At 42.0% G+C, this 23260-nt stretch overlaps 1 protein-coding gene across 2 annotated transcripts; it reads left to right on the top strand.

Moving 5' to 3' along the window:
- Nucleotides 1-2638: 2638 nt before the first annotated feature.
- Nucleotides 2639-22478, top strand: LOC139577127 (guanine nucleotide-binding protein G(q) subunit alpha). 2 transcript variants are annotated; one of them, XM_071403974.1, is made up of 7 exons: nucleotides 2639-3548; nucleotides 11673-11857; nucleotides 13071-13225; nucleotides 13529-13657; nucleotides 18374-18503; nucleotides 20281-20434; nucleotides 20576-22478. In XM_071403974.1, the coding sequence occupies exons 1-7, from the start codon at nucleotides 3413-3415 to the stop codon at nucleotides 20764-20766; spliced, it is 1080 nt and encodes a 359-aa protein (XP_071260075.1). In that variant the 5' UTR covers nucleotides 2639-3412; the 3' UTR covers nucleotides 20767-22478. The 2 variants fall into 2 exon arrangements, with proteins under 2 accessions (XP_071260075.1, XP_071260074.1); XM_071403973.1 differs by having other exon boundaries at nucleotides 3271-3548; nucleotides 20281-21905.
- Nucleotides 22479-23260: the final 782 nt, after the last annotated feature.

Here is a 23260-nt window from a genome sequence, read left to right as displayed (position 1 = left end):
TGATAAACTCAGTCACCGTATCAGTATATTCATCAATGTTATTCTCAGAGGCTACATGGAATATATCCTAGCATGATCAAAACAATCTTGAAGCGTGGAATCCAATTGGTCAAACCAGTGTTGAATAGTCCTTAGCATGGGTACTTCCTGTTTGAGTCTCTGCCTATAGGAAGGGAGGAGAAAAATGGAGTCGTGATCAGATTTGCCAAAGGGAGGCCGGAGGAGGGCCTTGTAGGCATCCCAGAAGTTGGAGAAGCAGTGGTCGAGTGTTTTAGCAGAGCGAGTACTGCAGTCAATATGGAGAAGGTGTAAAGTTTTAAGTTCCTCAGCATTCACATCACGGACAAACTGAAATGGTCCACCCACACAGTGTGGTGAAGAAGGCGCAACAGCGCCTCTTCAACCTCAGAAGGCTGAAGAAATTTGGCTTGGCACCTAAAACCCTCACAAACTTTTACAGATGCACAATTGAGAATATCCTGACGGGCTGCTAGTTGCTTGTCGCAGTTGCTGGTACAGCACCGCCCACAACTGCAAGGCTCTCCAGAGGATGATGCGGTCTGCACAACGCATCACCGGAGGCAAACTGCCTGCCCTCCAGGACACCTACAACACTCGATGTCACAGGAAGGCCAAAAAGATCATCAAGGACAACAACCACCCGAGCCACTGACTGTTCACCCCGCTACCATCCAAAAGGCGAGGTCAGTACAAGTGTATCAAAGCTGGGACCGAGAGACTGAAAAACAGTTCTATCTCAAGGCCATCAGACTGTTAAACAGCCATCACTAACACAGAGGCTGCTGCCTACATACAGACTTGAAATCATTGGCCACTTTAATAAATGGATCACTAGTCACTTTAATAATGCCACTTTAATAAGGTTTACATATCTTGCATTACTCATCTCATATGTATATACTGTATTTTATACCATCTATTGCATCTTGCCTATGCCGCTCTGCCATATACATATATTTATATGTATATATTCTTATTCCATTCCTTTACTTATTGTTGTGTGTATTAAGTAGTTGTTGGGGAATTGTTAGATTACATGTTAGATATTGCTGCACTGTCGGAACTAGAAGCACAAGCATTTCACTACACTCGCAATAACATCTGCTAACCATGTGTATGTGACAAATAAAATTTGATATGTTGATAGAACTTCGGTAGCGTTTTCCTCAAATTTGCATAAAATCCCCACCTACAATAAATGCGGCCTCAGGATATGTGGTTTCCAGTTTGCATAAAGTCCAGTGAAGTTCTTTGAGGGCCGTCGTGGTATCGGCTTGATGGGGAATATACACGGCTGTGACTATAACCAAAGATAATTCTCTTGGGAGGTAATACGGTCGGCATGTGATTGTGAGGTATTCTAGGTTGGGTGAACAAAAGGACTTGAGTTCCTGTATGTTATCACAATCACACCATGAATAGTAATCAGATTGTCAACTTTATTATCCAGAGACTGAACTTTAGCGAGTAATATACTCGGAAGCGGTGGGTGGTGTGCATGCCTCCTGAGTTGGACTAGAAGTCCACTCCTTGTACCTCTTAAGCCGGCGAATCAGTTCAATTGCCCTGCGGGGTACGAACAAAGGTTCCGATTCGGGAAAGTCGTATTTCTGGTTGTAATGCTGGTAATGCCGGCTGTGTGTAATAACACCAAAACAATTCTGCCCTAATAAAGTAAGAAATAACACGTAAAAAAACGAAATACTGCAAAGTTGCCTAGGGGCTAGAAACTCGGCTGCCCTCTCTATCGGCGCCATTTTGCCTAGTGGCTAGAAGCTCGGCTGCCCTCTCTATCGGCGCCATTTTGCCTAGGGGCTAGAACCTCGGCTGCCCTCTCGATCTGTGCCCTTTTTCACCATCTGGCAGTCTGAAGGACTAATCTGTATTTGGCGGATGCCAGGAGAATGCTACCTGCCTGAATGCATAGCGCCAACTGTAAAGTTTGGTGGAGGAGGAATAATGGTTTGGGGCTGTTTTTCATTGTTTGGGCTAGGTCCCTTAGTTCCAGTGAAGGGAAATCTTAACACTACAGCATACAATTACATTCTAGACGATTCTGTTTCCCTCTTTGTGACAACAGTTTGCAAAAGGCTCTTTCCTGTTTCAGCATGACAATTACCCCCGTGCACAAAGCGAGGTCCATACATTAATGGTTTGTCAAGATCTGTGTGGAAGAACTTGACTGACCTGCACAGAGCCCTGACCTCAACTCCATCGAACACCTTTGGGATGAATTGGAACGCCGACTGCGAGCCAGGCCTAATCGCCCAACATCAGTGTCCGACCTCACTAATGCTCTTGTGGCTGAATGGAAGCAAATCCCTGCAGCAATGTTCTAACATCTAATGGAAAGCCTTCCCAGGAGAGTGGAGGCTGTTATAGCAGCAAAGTGGAGACAAACCCCATATTAATGGCCATGATGTTGGAATGAGATGTTCGACGAGCAGGTGTCCACATACTTTTGGTCATGTAGTGTATGTATCATTAATTTAATAGCTTTTGGGTAATAAGAGCAGGTAGCGGTATCCCACCAACCGCTTGTCTATTCGGTTGGTGGCATACTTTGGAGTCGCTTTTCTTCTGAGGACACTCCCTGCTACCACTGTCCGACGTCACCGGCTAGGAGTGGATGTCTGTTATAAAAACACATGGAGAATTGAGGACAGGGGAAGGCTGAACGAAAAACGTATTTTTTTCAAACTTTATTATAGGCAAACGTATAGCAGAATAATTAAAATTTCCCTGTTTTTGAAAGCACACGGATGACGCGTTTTTCCGTTTTGGGAAGTAGGCTAACATGAGATTGGTGCGTTTTTTCTTGTGTTTTCTTGCGTCGGAGGTCAATAACAGTATTCCTGCCTAGCGGATTGGAGTGTAAATCCGCCATATTCGGCCTTACCACGCCCGGGAGTCGTTTATTCATGTATTTTCTCATCGAATGGATTATGGGACTATTACGATACGAAGACATGCTTTAAAAAAATATGTGAAGAGGATGACTGGGCAAGAATGAGAATGCTTATCACATAGAACATTACGTATGATTGTAGAACATTACGTATGATTGTTTTAAACCGTTCTGATGATCATATTTAGGAGGAAAATCAGACTACCCAATTAGAATTTCTGACATTTAGTTAACTCCCCGAGCCACTGTTTGCTGACTGGCAGTCCGTCAGAAAGCGAAGCGAAACGAAACGGGGGAGGGGGGGCAACAATTTCTCAAATAGCCTATACATTTTCCTCTCTCCCCAGGCTATGCCACATTATAACACGTCCATGTTTTTTTTGCAGCTGTAATGGCGTGATTTGATATCCGTTAATTGTTATCATTTATCGCAACTGGAATCTGCGTAGTGCATAAAGAAGAAGGAAAGGTGATTTTAAAAGAATGACCCTAGACGCCATAATGGCGTGTTGCCTAAGCGAGGAGGCGAAAGAATCCAGGCGGATCAACGACGAGATCGAAAGACAGCTCCGCCGCGATAAGAGGGATGCTCGCCGGGAATTGAAGCTGTTGCTTCTCGGTAAGCTAGTGGTGATGATGAGTGATGCAAATAAAGGCGAAAATTCATTTTGGGTGGTGCTGCGCGAGCTACTCCTGAAAACCAGACTAACTTTGTAGCCAGCCACACATGCCAAATTGTAGCAGTTCTATCAATCTCAAGTGTTCCAAAGCAATTTTATTTGAATATTGCTACCATTTATCTTTTTTTTTTAATCGCACGAACCATTCAACTATTAATTTCAATAGGTAGTAACTAGGATGGTAGACTTGTGGTTTCTGTCTGTTTACGGACGAGGCCAAAGTCTAGGCGTTTTATTGGTAGCAATTACAGGGTCGAGAAATCCTGAGCTAAACGAGTGTTTACCTGCACTGTGCACTACATATAACACACGTTCTTGAATGTTTCGAGTCGGAAAGTTTGGCCCAACAATCTGTGCACGCGACTCTCCCACGTCTCCGAATAAGACAGCCTTTTTTTAAAGGTACACTGGGATACGGCTTTCTGTTCAATGGTCATTTCAATTCCTGACATTTAACCTACCCATTGACTCATGAAGAATATAATTTATGAATGCCTAATGCTTAGCACAACTGTCTTTTTCTATCACACCCCCAAAATATAAAGGTTTATTCGTGTTTACAAACATGAAGACCTTAAGCAAGAAATAGGCTAATAGCTTTAAACATATTTTGAAGGTATCATGTGGATGTCATGGATTGTCAGTTCTTGCATCTAGAGCTATGTCTATGAATTTGAGAGGGGTTACATTTCCCCAGCTCCATCCCTCAGCTTCTGTATAGGCCTATATCAGGAAAAGTGGCAGGGAAAACGTTTTGTTAATTTTTTTATCCTAGAATGTAGGTTTAATGGACCATCTTTTACTAAGTTACTATTCATTATTCAAGTCTGTCTGTTATGATCCGTTTTGGATATAGGCCTAGCATACTGTATGATGAAAGTTACTTATGTAAAAAGGCTGGGTTGTAAATGGACTTGGTTTGAAATGGGCAGATGTAATCAAATTAACTCCTAGCTGCCTGAACTGAAAGCCAGCTCATAGGACATGGATCAGTAAACTGTTTTCCTCACACTTTCTGCACAGCAGTAGCCGCAACAATTCTTTGAAATGCAGTATTGGTAATTCACAGAAGAAACGGGTCATTACTAACTAGAGGTCGACCGATTATGATTTTTCAACACCGATACCGATTATTGGAGGACCAAAAAAAGCCGATACCGATTAATCGGCTGATTAAATTTTTTTAAATTTTTTATTTGTAATAATGACAATTACAACAATACTGAATTAACACTTATTTTAACTTAATATAATACATCAATAAAATCAATTTAGCCTCAAATAAATAATGAAACATGTTCAATTTGGTTTAAATAATGCAAAAACAAAGTGTTGGAGAAGAAAGCAAAAGTGCAATATGTGCCATGTAAGAAAGCTAACGTTTAACTTCCTTGCTCAGAACATGAGAACATATGAAAGCTGTTGGTTCCTTTTAACATGAGTCTTCAATATTCCCAGGTAAGAAGTTTTAGATTGTAGTTATTATAGGAATTATAGGACTATTTCTCTCTATACGATTTGTATTTCATATACCTTTGACTATTGGATGTTCTTATAGGCACTTTAGTATTGCCAGTGTAACAGTATAGCTTCCATCCCTCTCCTCGCCGCTACCTGGGCTCGAACCAGGAACACATCGACAACAGCCACCCTCGAAGCAGCGTTACCCATGCAGAGCAAGGGGAACAACTACTCCAAGTCTCAGAGCGAGTGACGTTTGAAACGCTATTAGCGCGCACCCCGCTAACTAGCTAGCCATTTCACATCGGTTACACCAGCCTAATCTCGGGAGTTGATAGGCTTGAAGTTATAAACAGCTCAATGCTTGAAGCATTGCGAAGAGCTGCTGGAAAAACGCACGAAAGTGCTGTTTGAATGAATGCTTACGAGCCTGCTGGTGCCTTCCATCGCTCAGACTGCTCTATCAAATCATAGACTTAATTATAACATAATAACACACAGAAATACGAGCCGTAGGTCATTAATATGGTCGAATCCAGAAACTATCATCTCGAAAACAAAAGCGTTTATTCTTTCAGTGAAATACGGAACCGTTCCGTATTTTATCTAACGGGTGGCATCCATAAGTCTAAATATTCCTGTTACATTGCACAACCTTCAATGTTATGTCATAATTACGTAAAATTCTGGCAAATTAGTTCACATTGATGTTTATGGTTAGGTACATGTTGGAGCAACGACAGTCCTTTTTCACGAATGCGCACTGCATCGACTATATGCAACGCAGGACACGCTAGATAAACTAGTAATATCATCAACCATGTGTAGTTAACTAGTGATTATGATTGATTGATTGTTTTTTATAAGATAAGTTTAATGCTAGCTAGCAACTTACCTTGGCTTCTTACAGCATTCGCGTAACAGGCGGGCTCCTCGTGAGGCAGGTGGTTGGAGTGTTGGACTAGTTAACCGTAAGGTTGAAAGATTGAATCCCTGAGCTGACAAGGTAAAAATCTGTTGTTCTGCCCCTGAACAAGGCTGTCATTGAAAATAAGAATGTGTTCTTAACTGACTTGCCTAGTTAAATAAAGGTGTTAAAAAAAAATAATAAATGGCAAAATCGGTGTCCAAAATGACCGATTTCCGATTGTTACGAAAACTTGAAATCGGCCCTAATTAATCAGCCATTCCGATTAATCGGTCGACCTCTATTACTAACACGCTAACAGTGATCGTTCACTTTAGTTTTATGGGTGTATCGAAGAAGTCCAACAGTTGTTAAATGACTGTCCCCAAATGAGTTTGGGGAGTGCATATACAGTGAACTTTAGCATTGTTGACCTTTTTGCTTCATTGACATTCTTTAAGAAGAATGTAGCTCAGTTAGCCAGGATAGCAATAGTGTGCAATTGCAGCTCACAATTCAGGGCGTTCCTGCATGTGGGCATTCCTTGCTAGCTAGCGGGAGCGACACCGGTAGACAGTGTCCTTTGCTCCTGCCTGCCAAACACCTGGCCTCACCGTAGTTAACAGAATTGCAGGAAAACAGTGCTCGATTGGTGGGAGCGAAGCACACTGTCTATCGGTCACCTCCCACTTGCACAGCACGGGGAGGCTGGGGCGACACGGTGTGTTAGCTAGCTTGATAGTTAGCGACACCGTGTGCTTGCTAGTTAACTAGCAGACGGTATTGCCCTCGCCTCCCGCTTGCTGTTTGCCAGAGTCCTCCTTAGGACTAGCTGGCTAAGCTAGCACATAGTGTCCTTCGCTCCCACCTGTCGAAAACTTGCCTTCACAGTCGATAACAGAACTGCATTAAAACAGTGCCTAACAGCCGGCGGCGAAGGACACTGGCTACCCATGTACGGCTAGCTAGCTACCGTTGTCGGTCCCGCCCCTTCTTCTGGCATCCAACATTATTGTGCAATAACACCACCTACCGTACTGGAGAGCTTCCACCTGTCCAAACTTAACATGTACCAATAGAAGTATAAAAAGGGGTTCCTGCAGATGCAGGAATGCCCACATGCAGGAACGCCCTGAATTGTGGAACACAATTGCATCCTTCTCCAGAATAGTGGGTTCCTAAGTCACTGTAAGTCGCTTTGGATAAACCCGTCTGCTAAATGGCGTAATTGTATTATTATTATATTGTAACTATACTAGAGCATTGGCCATGTGTCAGTTTCCTTACTTGAATGCAACCCCTCATACACCACTCAGAATACAGGGGGTCTCTAGAACCAGGCAAACCCTATAGAGTTCTGACACTCCACGTTGAGTGCAAACAGGTGGAGCCTCAGTCTGCTCATTGGCTCTTTGTCATCACAGAAGAAGTTTAAAAACGTAATTTGTGTAAAAATGTAATTTGTGTTAACTTCCTGAATTGACTGCCTTTAATTGGAATTGAGCCAAACCTTGCCTTAAAAGCGTCCACATGCTTCCCAGCCAAAACAGTTCAGAAGAGTTTGTGCATATACTATGAGGACGTTTTGGACTTTGGTGAGGGTTTTTTCGGCTGACCAGGCACACCATTTTTTTTCTAGAGGCAAGCCGAAGTTCGGCGTTGAAGTCTACGCCCGTTCGTTGGTGATTGGTTAACAGTAGAGATTCTTCAATAAAGTCTTTGTGGTCATTCAACGAGAGACTACTCCTTTTTATGCACGTTTTCATTGGGAAATACTGCACCAAACATATTAGTTAGATGTAAAATTGCATGACTAAGATCTCCTCTGCAAAATGATGACAGATTAATGACCGATTCTTAAATTATCTTAGATTAATTCAGACTATTTTGAGGAACTGTATACTGGCTACGGCATCTCAAAATGGACAAACAATACTATTGTGTTTTTTATGGTTTTCAAGCGAAGGTCTTTGAAGAGAGTATGCCAGCACACTTGTTCGGTTCACCTAGCCAACTTTGACTAACCGCCAGCCGAACTGAAGAATGCTGACGCCTTACCTAAAGTATCTTGATGGGACCACCCCTAAAGCAGTCTGTTTGTGAATTCAGGTGGGATCCTGGGTAACATGTATTCTATCACATACCATTGGACTGTCTGGTGCAAGTGTATAGGATACTTCAGATGCATAATATAAGAACATCAATATTATAATAGAAAGCACTATAAATTAAATGTATTATGTTAGGCTACTTCATTATTATTGTATTTATCCTTGACCATCATTTTTGTTGTCTACAGCTACACGTCCTCATAGAAAGTAGATGCACAATTCACAGTAAAAAAAAATACAAGCAGTCTGTCTATGATGTAATATTTCCAAAATTGCGTTAGTTCCCTAAAAAATTACTTGTGTCAATGTTATGATGTAATCCATGTGAAAGAAGCTGGTAGAGTGATGGGGGAAGACTGCTGCCTTGATACAGGCCAGCCTTATTCTGTGTTCGTAACCAAGTGGGAATTTACCACTTACGACTAGGAAAAATCCACTTGAACGACCCTCCAACTGGTAATTATTAGTGGGAAACTCGTCGATCATCCCTGAGCTCCGATTTCTCCCACATGCGGAAAAACGTCACCTGCTAAGGAAATGACCTCAAACAGCATTTTCGGCAGTTAAACGTAACAAAACAGTATTTATAAAAAGCAAACTATAAATGTGTTTTTTTTAACTCTTTAAATTGCTTACAAGCTTGATCGCTGTACATTTAGGTTATGGTTTACGCATCTTGTCAATCAGCATTTATCAACGACTTCAAAGTACGTGAATGCATCCAACTGGTATTTACAACTTCACAACTGGTAAATCCCACCTCCCACTTGTTTACAAACGGAGCATTAGAACACATTAGTACTGGTCTCTATGGTTTAGGCCTGATTTACCTGCTGCTCTGTTTGTAACAATCACATCAATGCTCTATAGACAGTGGTGTTAAGTACTTAAGTACTAAAAATACAAGTACTACTTAAGTTGTTTTTTGGGGTATCTGTACTTTAAGTATTTATATTTTTGACAACTTATTTTTAACAACACTACATTCCTAAAGAAAATAATGTACTTATTATTATTCCATTAATTTTCCCTGACACTCAAAAGTACTCGTTATTTGAATGCTTAGCAGGACAGGGAAATGGTCCAATTCACACACGTATCAAGAGAACATCCCTGGTCATCCCAACTGATGATCTGGTGGACTCACTAAACACGCATGCTTTGTTTGTTAATTTTGTTTGGGTATTGGAGTGTGCCCCTATCTATCCGTAAATGTAAAAAAACAAGAAAATGGTTCCGTCTGGTTAGCTTAATATAAGGAATTTGAAATGATTTATACTTTTACGTTTGATGCTTAAGTATATTTGAGCATTTAATTTTGATAATTTAGTATATTTAAAACCAAATACTTTTACACAAGTAGTATTTTACTGGGTGACTTTCACTTTTACTTGAGTAATTTTCTATTAAGGTATCTTTACTTTTACTCAAGTATGACTACTGGGTACTTTTTCCACCACTGTATAGACCATTGGTTCCCAAACTGTGGGTCGGTACTCACTTGTGGGTCCCGGCAGGGGTCCGGGTGGGTCGCGGGATGCCATTTTTTTTGTGCATTTCAAAAACAAATATATTTTGTTATTTAAAAATATATATACATTTACATTTAAGTGTGAACTTAAATGACTAAAATCAAATAAAGTATGTAGAAAAGATAAGGGACTTATATATTTTTCTATATTTTTGAGAACTTACATGATTTTGTTATAATGTTCGAGCATATGAACACAGCATTAGCCATATCAAAATGCATAGAATTAGCTTAAACTGCAAAATTCTCTCAGCTCCATGCCAACATGTTTAAAATCGCAGGAAATTAGCTTTAAAAATACATGTTCCCTCTGATGCCAGATTTATATTTTTTACTTATTATTTGGTCTGTGTATGTTTTTTCACCACTCAACCCTTATGGTTGATTGCGACTCAAAAGACACCTCAATTGGTGGGCCATGAAGCAAAAAAGTTTGTGAACCCCTGATATAGACTGCCACCTTACCACATATATAAACTAGTCCAGTTGGCAACATTGTAACAACATATTCCCCATCCTCTAAACTCCAATGTAATCACTAGTATCTCAGCAAGCTAAATTAAGTGCAGGTAATCTTCGGTCTTTACAAGATCTGTGTGGTTCTAACTCAATTTCCCAACATGCTGTATGTATGATCCCAAAACATTGTAGCTTTCTCTACTTCCTGTGTTGCTGTGTTTGGGGGGACTCTGGGTTAGAGGGTACCACTTTAACACTTTCTGTAGGACCCTAACCATATGCCTGGCAACACCCTTAGTCTGCAAAAGATCGACATGTACTTTACAACAGGACCAGCTGTCTGTAGTCCACTGGTTTCAGTCCCAGCCAAAGACCAGTTGATGGTTTCATGTCTACTATCTCTAGTTATCAGTCATTCACCAGGGACGTGGTCCATCTCTGACCCAGAGTTGCTCACTTTCTCCCCCAGGACACACCTGCTTGCCCTCCCCTCCTCTCCTTATTTACAGCTTCATGTAAATGAAGAGGTTCTTCTATCTCCTCTCAGAACTGTGTGGGGGGGGAAGGGGGACGACAGTGATGACTGTGTCCCTAATGACACTCTATTCACTTTACAGTGCACTTTTATTTTTTTTATTTTTTGACAAACGCTCATTGGTCAAAATAAGTGCACTATAAAGGGAATAGGGAGACATTTGGGACACATCCTGACTAATTCATCATTATGTTGTCCCTGTGTAGAACTAGTATAGGATATTAAACTCCAGTTGTGGTTTGATGGAGATAAGATACCTCATTATTATGTTGGCCCTGTGTATCAAATCAAATTCTTAGTCACGTGTGCCGAATACAACAGGTGTAGACCTTACAGTGAAATGCTTACTCACAAGCCCCTAACCAACAATGCAGTTTAAAAAATAAGAATAAGAAATAAAAGGAACAAGTAATTAAAGAGCAGCAGTAAAATAACAATAGCGAGACTATATACCGGGGGTACCGGTACAGCGTCAATGTGCGGGGGCACCGGTTGGTCGAGGTAATATGTACATGTAAGTAGAGTTATTAAAGTGACTATGCATAGATAATAACAGAGAGTAGCAGTGGTGTAAAAGAGGGGGGAGCAATGCAAATTGACTGGGTAGCCATTTGATTAGATGTTCAGGAGTCTTATGGCTTGGGGGTAGAAGCTGTTTGGACCTCTTGGACCTAGACTTGGCGCTCTGGTACTGCTTGCTGTGCGGTAGCAGAGAACAGTCTATGACTAGGGTGGTAGAGGTACATTTAGGTTCTGTTGAGGACCTCTGTTAAGGATCTCTCCAGGATCCAGATCGCACATCACAATAGTTATTGTATCCATAGAGATGTTGTTCTTGGTCACTGACCAGGTCAAGAAATCGAAGGAGCTGGCAGGAGCAGCCGGGAAAGGAGATTGTGTGTGTGTCTGAATGTGAATAGGGCTGTAATAGGTGATTATGGATTTTGGTTTGTTTGTCCAGATGCTATCCTTGTCTGGATATAGTGCCTCGCACTTCTTCAATTACCCATGTATTCCTTCCTTCCCCATCCTCACCTCAACCCTCTCCCCTTTTACCAGGTACTGGAGAGAGTGGGAAGAGCACCTTCATTAAACAGATGAGAATCATCCATGGTGCCGGCTACTCAGACGAGGACAAGCGAGGCTTCACCAAGCTGGTGTACCAGAACATCTTCACTGCCATGCAGTCCATGATCCGCGCCACAGAGACCCTAAGGATCCCTTACAAATATGAGCACAACAAGGTAAGGAGGGAAAGAGGGAATGGAAGTGTGTGTGTGTGTGTGTGTGTGTGTGACAGTGAGAATGAGAGAGATGTGTTACTGAGAGTAATCTCCTCCTTTATGCTATCTTTCATGGAACAGTCGTCCACAATCACATCCTGTCTGTTTTGGCACTTCCTGTGTCTTCCTGTCATGCTCATCCAACCCCCCTCCATGTCATCCAGCCAAGGGTTTGTGTGTGAGTGAGAGGAAAGTCATCTGGTGTACTAAACCTAATTCTGCTTATTCGTTTGACCAAATAGTGGTGCTATTCCCTTCCAGTTACAATAAGTTGGGTCTCAGAAAATAAAGTTCTCAAGTCACATTTAGAACTGCAAGTAATTCCACATGAAACTGGCCAATAGAGGAACTGAGACCTATCTGTTATCGACTGGCCATGTCTCATTTGAATCCCTAGGCCTGGTGTGACATCTGACCATGTAGTCTCATGTTGTTATTTGAGGATAGGATGGTTCCCTTATGTATGTTCAGTGGTTTATCTGTTGTTCGTTAGTGTTCATATAGTCTTATTGATTAAATCACAAGTGGCCTGTATTGTATATGAAGCCTGTGGTATTTTCCTGTTGTGCTGGCTTAATGATTGGATACCTTCAACAGGGGGCAGTAGCATGTCATTCCCAGGTTGTCACCAGGAAAAAACAATCACTTCCTTTTGGGGTTTTGGTAACAAGGTACAGTAGAAATAAGTCATGAGGTGAGGCCAGATAAGGAAGTGAAGACAGTCATGTGACATAGGGGAATTCATTTTCCTTTTTGTAAGTAACATTAGAACATGATACTTCTGGAGTTGGGCTATGTTGTAGCTTCATATTAGGCCCTAAGAGTCATCTGTGGAACGGCATAGTGAAAGAAAAAGGTCGCGTTTTAGGTTATTTTTTTGCAGGCTGTGCATCTCAGAAGATTCCTATATGATATTATTGGACTTCCTGAGATGTTAATTAAACACCTCTCCAGGAGTCATGGGATCTGATCATCTGTGCGCTACAAAATAGACCACCTGGAACGCGGCCATACTTATCAACCGTCAAGATTGCCTGCCTCTGCCTGGGTTATGCTTTAGTCCCATTTCAGACACATAGAACCTTGAATTGATGTCCTTTAATTGATATGTTTGTTTCTGTCGACTGAAAGTCTAACCTGGAGGTTAGACCCTAATCATTTTTTTTCCTCTCAGGGCAACGCTAACGTGGTCCGAGAGGTGGATGTGGAGAAAGTCAGCACGTTGGCAAACCCCTACATAGACGCCATCAAGTGTTTATGGAACGATCCAGGCATCCAGGAAGCTTACGATAGGAGACGGGAGTACCAGCTGTCGGACTCTACCAAATAGTGAGTAAATGAGATCTCTAACTCTACTTATGAAGGCCATTCCTGCGAGTTGCTGACTTCAATCCCCACGATGTTATAAATACTGTACTTTATCTATGGTCAAATAGTTAGTAAATAGTTAGTAAATACGATATTTCATGGTCGAATGTTCCCTAGGCTGCCAACTTAAAATATCCAACCATGTCTTTGGTCATTTTTTTCTATACTTTCATATATTATCATCACCTGTCAGTGGGCACTCACACTGTCAGTGGGCACTCACACTGTCAGTGGGCACTCACAATACTTTTTTTGTCTCCGTAGTTACATGAATGCGCTGGACCGGATCTCAGAGGCCTCTTACCTTCCCACTCAGCAGGATGTGCTGAGAGTTAGGGTCCCCACTACGGGCATCATCGAGTACCCCTTTGACCTCCAGAGTGTCATCTTCAGGTATGCCAACCATCAAGCTCACTGGGCTATTCTATTCTAACAAAGCAACAATGGAATAGAATGACACCCTGAGATGAAGGATTGTCTCAGTTCTCACACTAGCCACTGATTATATGTACTATTCCACTTCCATATTGATGTAGTGGGGAGAACAGACCAAATCAAATGTATTTATATAGCCCTTCTTACATCAGCTGATATATCAAAGTGCTGTACAGAAACCCAGCCTATAACCCTAAACAGCAAGCAATGCAGGTGTAGAAGCACGGTGGCTAGGAAAATCTCCCTAGAAAGGCCAAAACCAAGGAAGAAACCTAGAGAGGAACCAGGCTATGAGGGGTGGCCAGTCCTCTTCTGGCTGTGCCGGGTGGAGATTATAACAGAACATGGCCAAGATGTTCAAATGTTCATAAATGACCAGCATGGTCAAATAATAATAATCACAGTAGTTGTGGAGGGTGCAACAAGTCAGCACCTCAGGAGTAAATGTCAGTTGGCTTTTCATAGCCGATCATTGAGAGTATCTCTACCACTCCTGCTGTCTCTAGAGAGTTGAAAACAACAGGTCTGGGACAGGTAGCACGTCCAGTGAACAGGTCAGGGTTCCATAGCCGCAGGTAGAACAGTTGAAACTGGAGCAGCAGCACGGCCAGGTGGACTGGGGACAGCAAGGAGTCATCATGCCAGGTAGTCCTGAGGCATGGTCCTAGGGCTCAGGTCCTCCGAGAGAGAATTAGAGAGAACATCCTTAAATTCACACAGGACACCGGATAAACAGGAGAAATACTCCAGATATAACAGACTGACCCTAGCCCCCCGACACATAAACAACTGCAGCATAAATACTGGAGGCTGAGACAGGAGGGGTCAGGAGACACTGTGGCCCCATCTGATGATACCCCCGGACAGGGCCAAACAGGCAGGATATAGCTCTATCAATTGATGTTATATTCTTGGGGCATCTACACTCAGTGGCCAGTTTATTAGGTACACCCATCTAGTACCGGGTTGGACCCTACCTTTTCCTCCAGAACAGCCATAGTTCTTCAGGGGATTGAAATGTTGCTCAATTGGTATGAAGGGACCTAATGTGTGCCAGGAAAACATTCCCTTCACCATTACACCAGGCAGGATGGGGCAATGGACCCATGCTGCTTATGCCAAATCCCGACTCTGCCATCAGCATGATGTAACAGGAACCGGGATTTGTCAGACCAGGTGATGTTTTTCCACTCCTCCATTGTCCAGTGTGGGTGATCACACGCCCACTGGAGCCGCTTCTTCTTGTTTCTAGCTGATAGGATTGGAAGCCGTCCGTGACAAGGACCGGCCAGTTAGTCATTCCGAGATACTGTTCTAGACACCACTGTTGTAGTGTGCTGTTATTTGCACAATTCTCGCCGTTCTCCTTCAACCTCTCATTAACGAGATGTTTTCGACCACAGGACTGCCGCTGACTGGACGTTTTTTTGTTTGTCGCAGCATTCTCTGTAAACTGTAGACACTGTTGTGCATGAAAAGCCCAGGAGACAGACCGTTTCTGAGATACTGGAACCAGCGTGCCTAGCACTGACGACCATTCCACGCTCAGTCGCTTAGGTCACTCGTTTTGCCCATTCTAATGTTCAATTGAACAGTAAGTGAATGCCTCGATGCCAGTCGGTCTGCTTTTATATAGCATCCCAAGGCCACGTGAACACTGTCTGTAGGAGTGAACCATTTTGGCAATGGGGTGGTGTACCTAATAAATAGTGTGTAGTACCAGCTTGGAAGTTCACTAAAACAATGATCATGTAGCGAACACGAATAGGACCTACAGTATATTTCCATGCCAACTCTAGTGGTACTCAAGTTGAGGTCGACCGATTAATCGGAATCGCCGATTAATTAGGGCCGATTTCAAGTTATCATAACAATCGGAAATCGGTATTTTTGGGCGCCGATTTGCCGATTTAAAAAAAATTAATAAAAATAAATAACATTTATTTTTTTTGTAAAAATATTTTTACACCTTTATTTAATCTTTATTTAACTAGGCGAGTCAGTTAAGAACACATTCTTACTTTCAATGACGGCCTAGGAACGGGCAGAACGACAGATTTTTAACCTTGTCAGCTCCCGGGATACAATCTTGCAACCTTACAGTTAACTAGTCCAACGCTCTAACACCTGATTACATTGCACTCCACGAGGAGCCTGCCTGTTACGCGAATGCAGTAAGCTAAGGTAAGCTGCTAGCTAGCATTAAACTTATCTTATAAAAAACAATCAATCAATGACTGTCATTGCTCCAATGTGTACTTAACCATAAGTTATATTTAGCTAAAAGAAATCCAGGTTAGCAGGCAATATTAACCAGGTGAAATTGTGTCATTTCTCTTGCGTTCATTGCACGCAGAGTCAGGGTATATGCAACAGTTTGGGCCGCCTGACTCTTTGCGAACTAATTTGCCAGAATTTTACGTAATTATGACATAACATTGAAGGTTGTGCAATGTAACAGGAATATTTAGACTCATGGATGCCACCCGTTAGATAAAATACGGAACGGAATAAAGTCAAAGGTATATGGTTTAGAGAGAAATAGTCGACGCGTTATAATTCCTGTAATAACTTGCGGCTGAACTTGAAAGGGGTTCCTTCATTATTTTACCGTTCATGTCTTCCATAGAGAATGTGTTGATCTACTTCAAATAAGGTCTGTGTTTCGCGGAGGAGCAGACTGACAGGGGACCATGCAGACAAGCTCTGCGTTCTGCACTACAACCTAAAACTTCTTAACTGGGAATATTGAAGACCCATGAAAGCTGGTGATTCGTTTTAACATACAGTGGGGCAAAAAAGTATTTAGTCAGCCACCAATTGTGCAAGTTCTCCCACTTCAAAAGATGAGAGAGGCCTGTAATTTTCATCATATGTACACTTCAACTATGACAAACAAAATGAGGGAAAAAAATCCAGAAAATCACATTGTAGGATTTTTAATGAATTTATTTGCAAATTATGGTGGAAAATAAGTATTTGGTCACCTACAAACAAGCAAGATTTCTGTCTCTCACAGACCTGTAACTTCTTCTTTAAGAGGCTCCTCTGTCCTCCACTCGTTACCTGTATTAATGGCACCTGTTTGAACTTGTTATCAGTATAAAAGACACCTGTCCACAACCTCAAACAGTCACACTCCAAACTCCACTATGGCCAAGACCAAAGAGCTGTCAAAGGACACCAGAAACAAAATTGTAGACCTGCACCAGGCTGGGAAGACTGAATCTGCAATAGGTAAGCAGCTTGGTTTGAAGAAATCAACTGTGGGAGCAATTATTAGGAAATGGAAGACATACAAGACCACTGATAATCTCCCTCGATCTGGGGCTCCACGCAAGATCTCACCCCGTGGGGTCAAAATGATCACAAGAACGGTGAGCAAAAATCCCAGAACCACACGGGGGGACCTAGTGAATGACCTGCAGAGAGCTGGGACCAAAGTAACAAAGCCTACCATCAGTAACACACTACGCCGCCAGGGACTCAAATCCTGCAGTGCCAGACGTGTCCCCCTGCTTAAGCCAGTACATGTCCAGGCCCGTCCGAAGTTTGCTAGAGAGCAGTTGGATGATCCAGAAGAAGATTGGGAGAATGTCATATGGTCAGATGAAACCAAAATAGAACTTTTTGGTAAAAACTCAACTCGTTGTGTTTAGAGGACAAAGAATGCTGAGTCGCATCCAAAGAACACCATACCTACTGTGAAGCATGGGGGTGGAAACATCATGCTTTGGGGCTGTTTTTCTGCAAAGGGACCAGGACGACTGATCCGTGTAAAGGAAAGAATGAATAGGGCCATGTATCGTGAGATTTTGAGTGAAAACCTCCTTCCATCAGCAAGGGCATTGAAGATGAAACGTGGCTGGGTCTTTCAGCATGACAATGATCCCAAACACACCGCCCGGGCAACGAAAGAGTGGCTTCGTAAGAAGCATTTCAAGGTCCTGGAGTGGCCTAGCCAGTCTCCAGATCTCAACCCCATAGAAAATCTTTGGAGGGAGTTGAAAGTCCATGTTGCCCAGCAACAGCCCCCAAACATCACTGCTCTAGAGGAGATCTGCATGGAGGAATGGGCAAAAATACCAGCAACAGTGTGTGAAAACCTTGTGAAGACTTACAGAAAACGTTTGACCTCTGTCATTGCCAACAAAGGGTATATAACAAAGTATTGAGATAAACTTTTTTTATTGACCAAATACTTATTTTCCACCATAATTTGCAAATAAATTCATAAAAAATCCTACAATGTGATTTTCTGGATTTTTTTTTCTCATTTTGTCTGTCATAGTTGAAGTGTACCTATGATGAAAATTACAGGCCTCTCTCATCTTTTTTAGTGGGAGAACTTGCACAATTGGTGGCTGACTAAATACTTTTTTGCCCCACTGTATGTTCTCATGTTATTTGAGACTAAATTGATTTTATGTATTATATTAAGTTAAAATAAAAATGTTCATTGTTCATTCAGTATTGTTGCAATTGTCATTATTACAAAAATGTGTGTGTATGATATATATATAAATACATTTTTTATATAATTTTTTTTAATTTTTAAATCGGCATCGGCTTTTTTTGTCCTCCAATAATCGGTATCGGCGTTGAAAAATCATAATCGGTCGACCTCTACTCAAATCATCTGCACTTAACGTTGCTCCTCTGTTCCAATGACAGGATGGTGGACGTGGGGGGTCAGAGGTCAGAGAGGAGGAAGTGGATACACTGCTTTGAGAACGTCACATCCATCATGTTTCTGGTGGCACTAAGCGAGTATGACCAGGTGCTTGTAGAATCTGATAATGAGGTGAGTTGTTAACTGTACTGTATGTCTATTTAACACACACACACTCAACAGGGCCGGCGTTATGGGTGGGGCTTAGGGGTTCTGCCCTACCGTACTTCCTTGCCTGTCCAAATAAAATATTAAAATATTAATCATTTTTTACTGAGACGAGCAATGACAGACTCAATCTCAGAGAAAGCATTAAAGCGAGCTAAACAGCGCCCCTCTGTCTCAGTATGTGTAGCCCATGTATCTGATTCTGTCTAGCCAAAAAGGGTTATGGCATGTCATACTCTTTTTGGCCATAAAGCATCAGGTACATGGGATATTTTATTTTTATTTAACTAGGCAAGTCAGTTAAGAACAAATTCTTATTTTCAATTACGGCCTAGGGTTAACTGCCATGATCAGGGGCAGAACGACAGGTTTTTACCTTGTCAGCTCGGGGATTCGATCTAGAAACCGTTCGGTTACTGGCCCAACGCTCTTACCACTAGGCTACCTGCCACCCCGGATATATATAGTAAGACAGAGGGGCGCTGTATCGCTCGCTCAGATGCTTTCTCCAGTGAGTTTCAGCTACTTGCGAATTAAAGGAAAGTTGGCGGGTGCACAGTATGCTGTTCAGATGCTGGAATGATTTTGGACGAACGTGCGAAAGTAACCTAATTTTTGAAGTGATTGGTTTGACAATCAGATGAAAAAAATTTACTGGTTGTGTTAATGCCACATTAAAAAGGTAATACATTTTTACAGTTAAATGACATGTCTTTTACTATTAAACCCATAAAAAAAAAACAGGCGGTCCTGTGAAGAAATAAAAACAAAAAAAAACCTTACCCACCTATGGAAATCAAATGCCCGTCCAAATGATTAGTTCTGGCGCCGGCCCTGACACACCAACAAAGTACACCTATTTGACTATTTAGTTAGCAGCACTTTGCATGAAGTTACATCATTTGACAATAGGACTCCCAATAATATCCAACAAAGCAAGTTAAATACAGGTCTCTGAAACGTTGTACAACTCTGTCACTCAAATTACATTATTACAATGGACAACAATGTGAATATCTGTGGCTATGGTCTTCTCTCTCAACTATGGTGTACAATAGACACGTGTATTAGAGGCACACCTCTGCGCTTTTGAAGGTGAAAGGCTTTTCCTTATTTAAAATAATGAAGATAAGACTGCTTTTTTCAGCTAGACTTCCCTTCCACTTGGAAAGCAGTTGTAAATTACTCCTACAGCTGTTTTGAATACAGCCTCGGGGCGACAGAACTTTCTCGAAGGCACACCATCTGTTTGTTCCCAGCAGTTTCCAGCATGCTCTTGGCTTTTTCACTGTCTGTGTCCTTAGGGGAAAAAACAATGTTTATGGTGACGATACAATAGAAACAGCATAAGACCAGTTGGTTGGATGTAAAGCTGTGAAATTTGATCGTTTTGTCACCTGTACTTCAAACCTCCATGCAAATCTGAGAATAATGAGACCTGAAAGATTGCTTGTGGAGCACCGCACACAAATGAGCAGAGATTTGTGACAACACTCTTGTCTAAATGGATATGGCATCATAGAATGGACTTTGTGGATCACTTGAGGTGCGGTGTGTGTCTAGCAGTGAATGTAAAGATTAAAAGTACATAGCAGCCCAGTGATGAAATGAAAAGGCATCTGGAGGCCATCTCTCTCTCCGATGTTAAAACCTGTACTTAACGGGATAGTGTAGCTGAACTATCCCTCTTAATGAAAGCAGCTGTACTTAAACTGTTCTTCTACTCTCGTTTCTCTCTCAGAACCGAATGGAGGAGAGTAAAGCCTTGTTCAGGACCATCATCACATATCCCTGGTTCCAGAACTCTTCCGTTATCCTCTTCCTCAACAAGAAAGACCTCTTGGAGGAGAAGATCATGTACTCCCACCTGGTCGACTACTTCCCAGAATTTGACGGTGAGTGGCCTCTGGGGAAAAATATATTTCCCTTTTACTTAAAGCCCACGGGTATAATGGTTTATGACTTGTTAAAAGCATTCATGAGCCTTTTTATAATGTGTAATAACAAGGCTTATAATATGTTTGTCTCTAACATAGGTCCCCAGAGAGATGCCCAGGCTGGCCGCGAGTTCATCCTGAAGATGTTTGTGGACCTGAACCCAGATAGCGACAAGATCATCTACTCCCACTTCACCTGCGCCACAGACACGGAGAACATCCGCTTTGTGTTCGCCGCCGTCAAAGACACCATCCTGCAGCTCAACCTGAAGGAGTACAACCTGGTGTGAAACCATAGAGTTCGAATATTAGAAGGAACTTCAGCATGAGCACAGCAAGGCTGGGGCCCAGAGACCCTTCTCCAACTTATTCACTGTCAAATCTGTGAAGAAAAAAAATAATGGTTGCATAATATTAATTTATTGCCATTGGTGACCCTTTTATTTTTTTCTATTTAAAAGAGAACATGATTGAAGGGTTTAGGGCGTTTGAAGGTCAATGTTGGATATGTAAAGCACAGTTCCTCCAATTATTCTAATTGTTTTTAGCGTTATTTTTTTTAAAGACACTCAATGTGGCTGCTGGGTTCTGTCCAATGCCTCTGAACTTGATTCCAAGGTGCTCCCGCCATTTAGTTTTTGATTCAATCTAGTCGGTCCATTCCAGTGCCAGTCTGTGGCGTCCACTCTCCTGCTTGTCAACTAAGACCTCTGGAGTTCTAATTCATGAATGAACACATTTTTTCCCCCTGAAAGGGTGAGAAGTGTTGACACTGATTTCTTGAAATTATTGTTTTGATTATTGCATCCACTTTAGTAACGTTTGACGTGTACAATCAGCCACACAGTAGGGTCAGCGGTCAGTCATTTAACTGGGCTGTATAGTGAGGGGGCATCATGATGCTCATCACCCATCGCAGTCCCTAGGGTCAGGAGTCAGTTATTTTGGAATCAAGTTGTGCTGTACCAGGCTTTTTAAGGTCCTATTTATCGCCGATGCCAAAAGGATGTAGCGTTAACTCGAGGCTCCCTTTCACGCTGTTAACTAGAAAGAGTATTGGAGGCAAGACAGGACACAGCCTTTTGAAGGATCCAAGAGTTTACCGTGCGCACGTGTGACCTTTTTAGTGTTTCACCACGTTTTTGGTTATACTTTTCTCCCCCATCTTGTATTAATTGTTGAATGCCAAAACCACTTGTTTGAGTCAGTAAGCCAAGCCTGACAAAACACTCATTCACTGGAGTCCATAGGGTCGTTGTTGTTAATGCCAATCGTAGTGGCCAATCGTTTTGCGGCCATTGTGAGGATATGATAATACTATTGACAGTAGAAGCTGAACTCCGCTAGTGACCGGTTGTGAGTATGTGGACGGTTGTAACCATAAGCCCCTTTTTTATTAATTAAAGGCTTGAGTTTGGTAATCCTTAAAGTATGAAATGGTTATTTTCTTTTGCCCAGACAGAGGCAGGGACTGGCGGATGGAGGACCTTGCTCTACTGATGGGTGACAGTCAGATGTGAGAATCTGCCTTTGAAAGAGGTTATTCTCTCAGAGGGGCTGCTAGTCTTCTTTCACTGCCTGGACTGAGCTGGGCCACCGCAAATGCAGCTATGGTAGCCAGTCATAGCTCCGAGGTCTCACGTAGACTGAGCAAACACAATGCAGCTGTGTCCTTTTGATTGTCCAATCACAGCACGGCTGTCCGACTGTTTTAGTTTGTTAGCAGTGGAGATGATTAGTTGTTTCCCACGTTAAAGGGGGCGGAGCATTGAGCACAATTTGTACCAAAGTAATCCCTCACTTCTGATTGGCTCCAGTGGCTCTGACCCCCAGTTATTTATCTGAGTATATCCGTTTTTTGTAACAATGCCCTAAACATAAGCCTGTAATTGACATTGAGGCATAGTGCAATTATGAATGCTATAATCATTGTACATCTCTCAATTATTTATATATACAGTTGAAGTTGGAAGTTTACATAAACAAGTTTTAATGACTCCAACCTAAGTGTTTCAGCCACTCCACAAACTTCTTGTTAACGAACTATGGTTTTGGCAAGTCAGTTAGGACATCTACTTTGTGCATGACACAAGTAATTTTTCCAACAATTGCTTACAGATAGATTATGTCACTTATAATTCACTGTATCACAATTCCAGTGGGTCAGAAGTTTACATACACTAAGCTGACTGTGCCTTTAAACAGCTTGGAAAATTCCAGAAAATGTTATGGCTTTAGAAGCTTCTGATAGGCTAATTGACATAATTTCAGTCAATTGGAGGTCTACCTGTGGATGTATTTTAAGGCCTACCTTCAAACTCTGTGCCTCTTTGCTTGACATCATGGGAAAATCAGCCAAGACCTCAGAAAAAAAATTGTAGACCTCCACAAGTCTGGTTCATCCGTGGGAGCAATTTCTAAACACCTGAAGGTACCACATTCATCTGTACAAACAATAGTACACAAGTATAAACACCATGGGACCACGCATCCGTCATACCGCTCAAAAGGACACGCGTTCTGTCTCCTAGAGATGAACGTACTTTGGTGCGAAAAGTGCAAATCAATCCCAGAACAACAGCAAAGGACCTTGTGAAGATGCTGGAGGAAACAGGTACAAAAGTATCTATATCCACAGTAAAACAAGTCCTATATCGACATAACCTGAAAGGCCACTCAGCAAGGAGGAAGCCACTGCTCCTGAACTGCCATAAAAAATCTAGACTACGGTTTGCAACTGCCTATGGGGACAAAGATTGTACTTTTTGGAGAAATGTCCTCTGG

The sequence above is a fragment of the Salvelinus alpinus genome, chromosome 5 (assembly GCF_045679555.1).
Source record: "Salvelinus alpinus chromosome 5, SLU_Salpinus.1, whole genome shotgun sequence".
Classification (NCBI taxonomy): domain Eukaryota; kingdom Metazoa; phylum Chordata; class Actinopteri; order Salmoniformes; family Salmonidae; genus Salvelinus; species Salvelinus alpinus.
Note: the sequence above shows the minus strand (reverse complement) of the source record. Positions and strands in the feature narration are given on the sequence as shown.

Coding starts and splice junctions, on each gene's coding strand:
- LOC139577127 (XM_071403973.1), top strand. CDS start 3,413: ATGACCCTAGACGCCATAATGGCGTGTTGCCTAAGCGAGGAGGCGAAA. Junction 13,226..13,528: donor CTGTCGGACTCTACCAAATA/GTGAGTAAATGA, acceptor TTGTCTCCGTAG/TTACATGAATGCGCTGGACC. Junction 18,504..20,280: donor TTGTAGAATCTGATAATGAG/GTGAGTTGTTAA, acceptor TTTCTCTCTCAG/AACCGAATGGAGGAGAGTAA.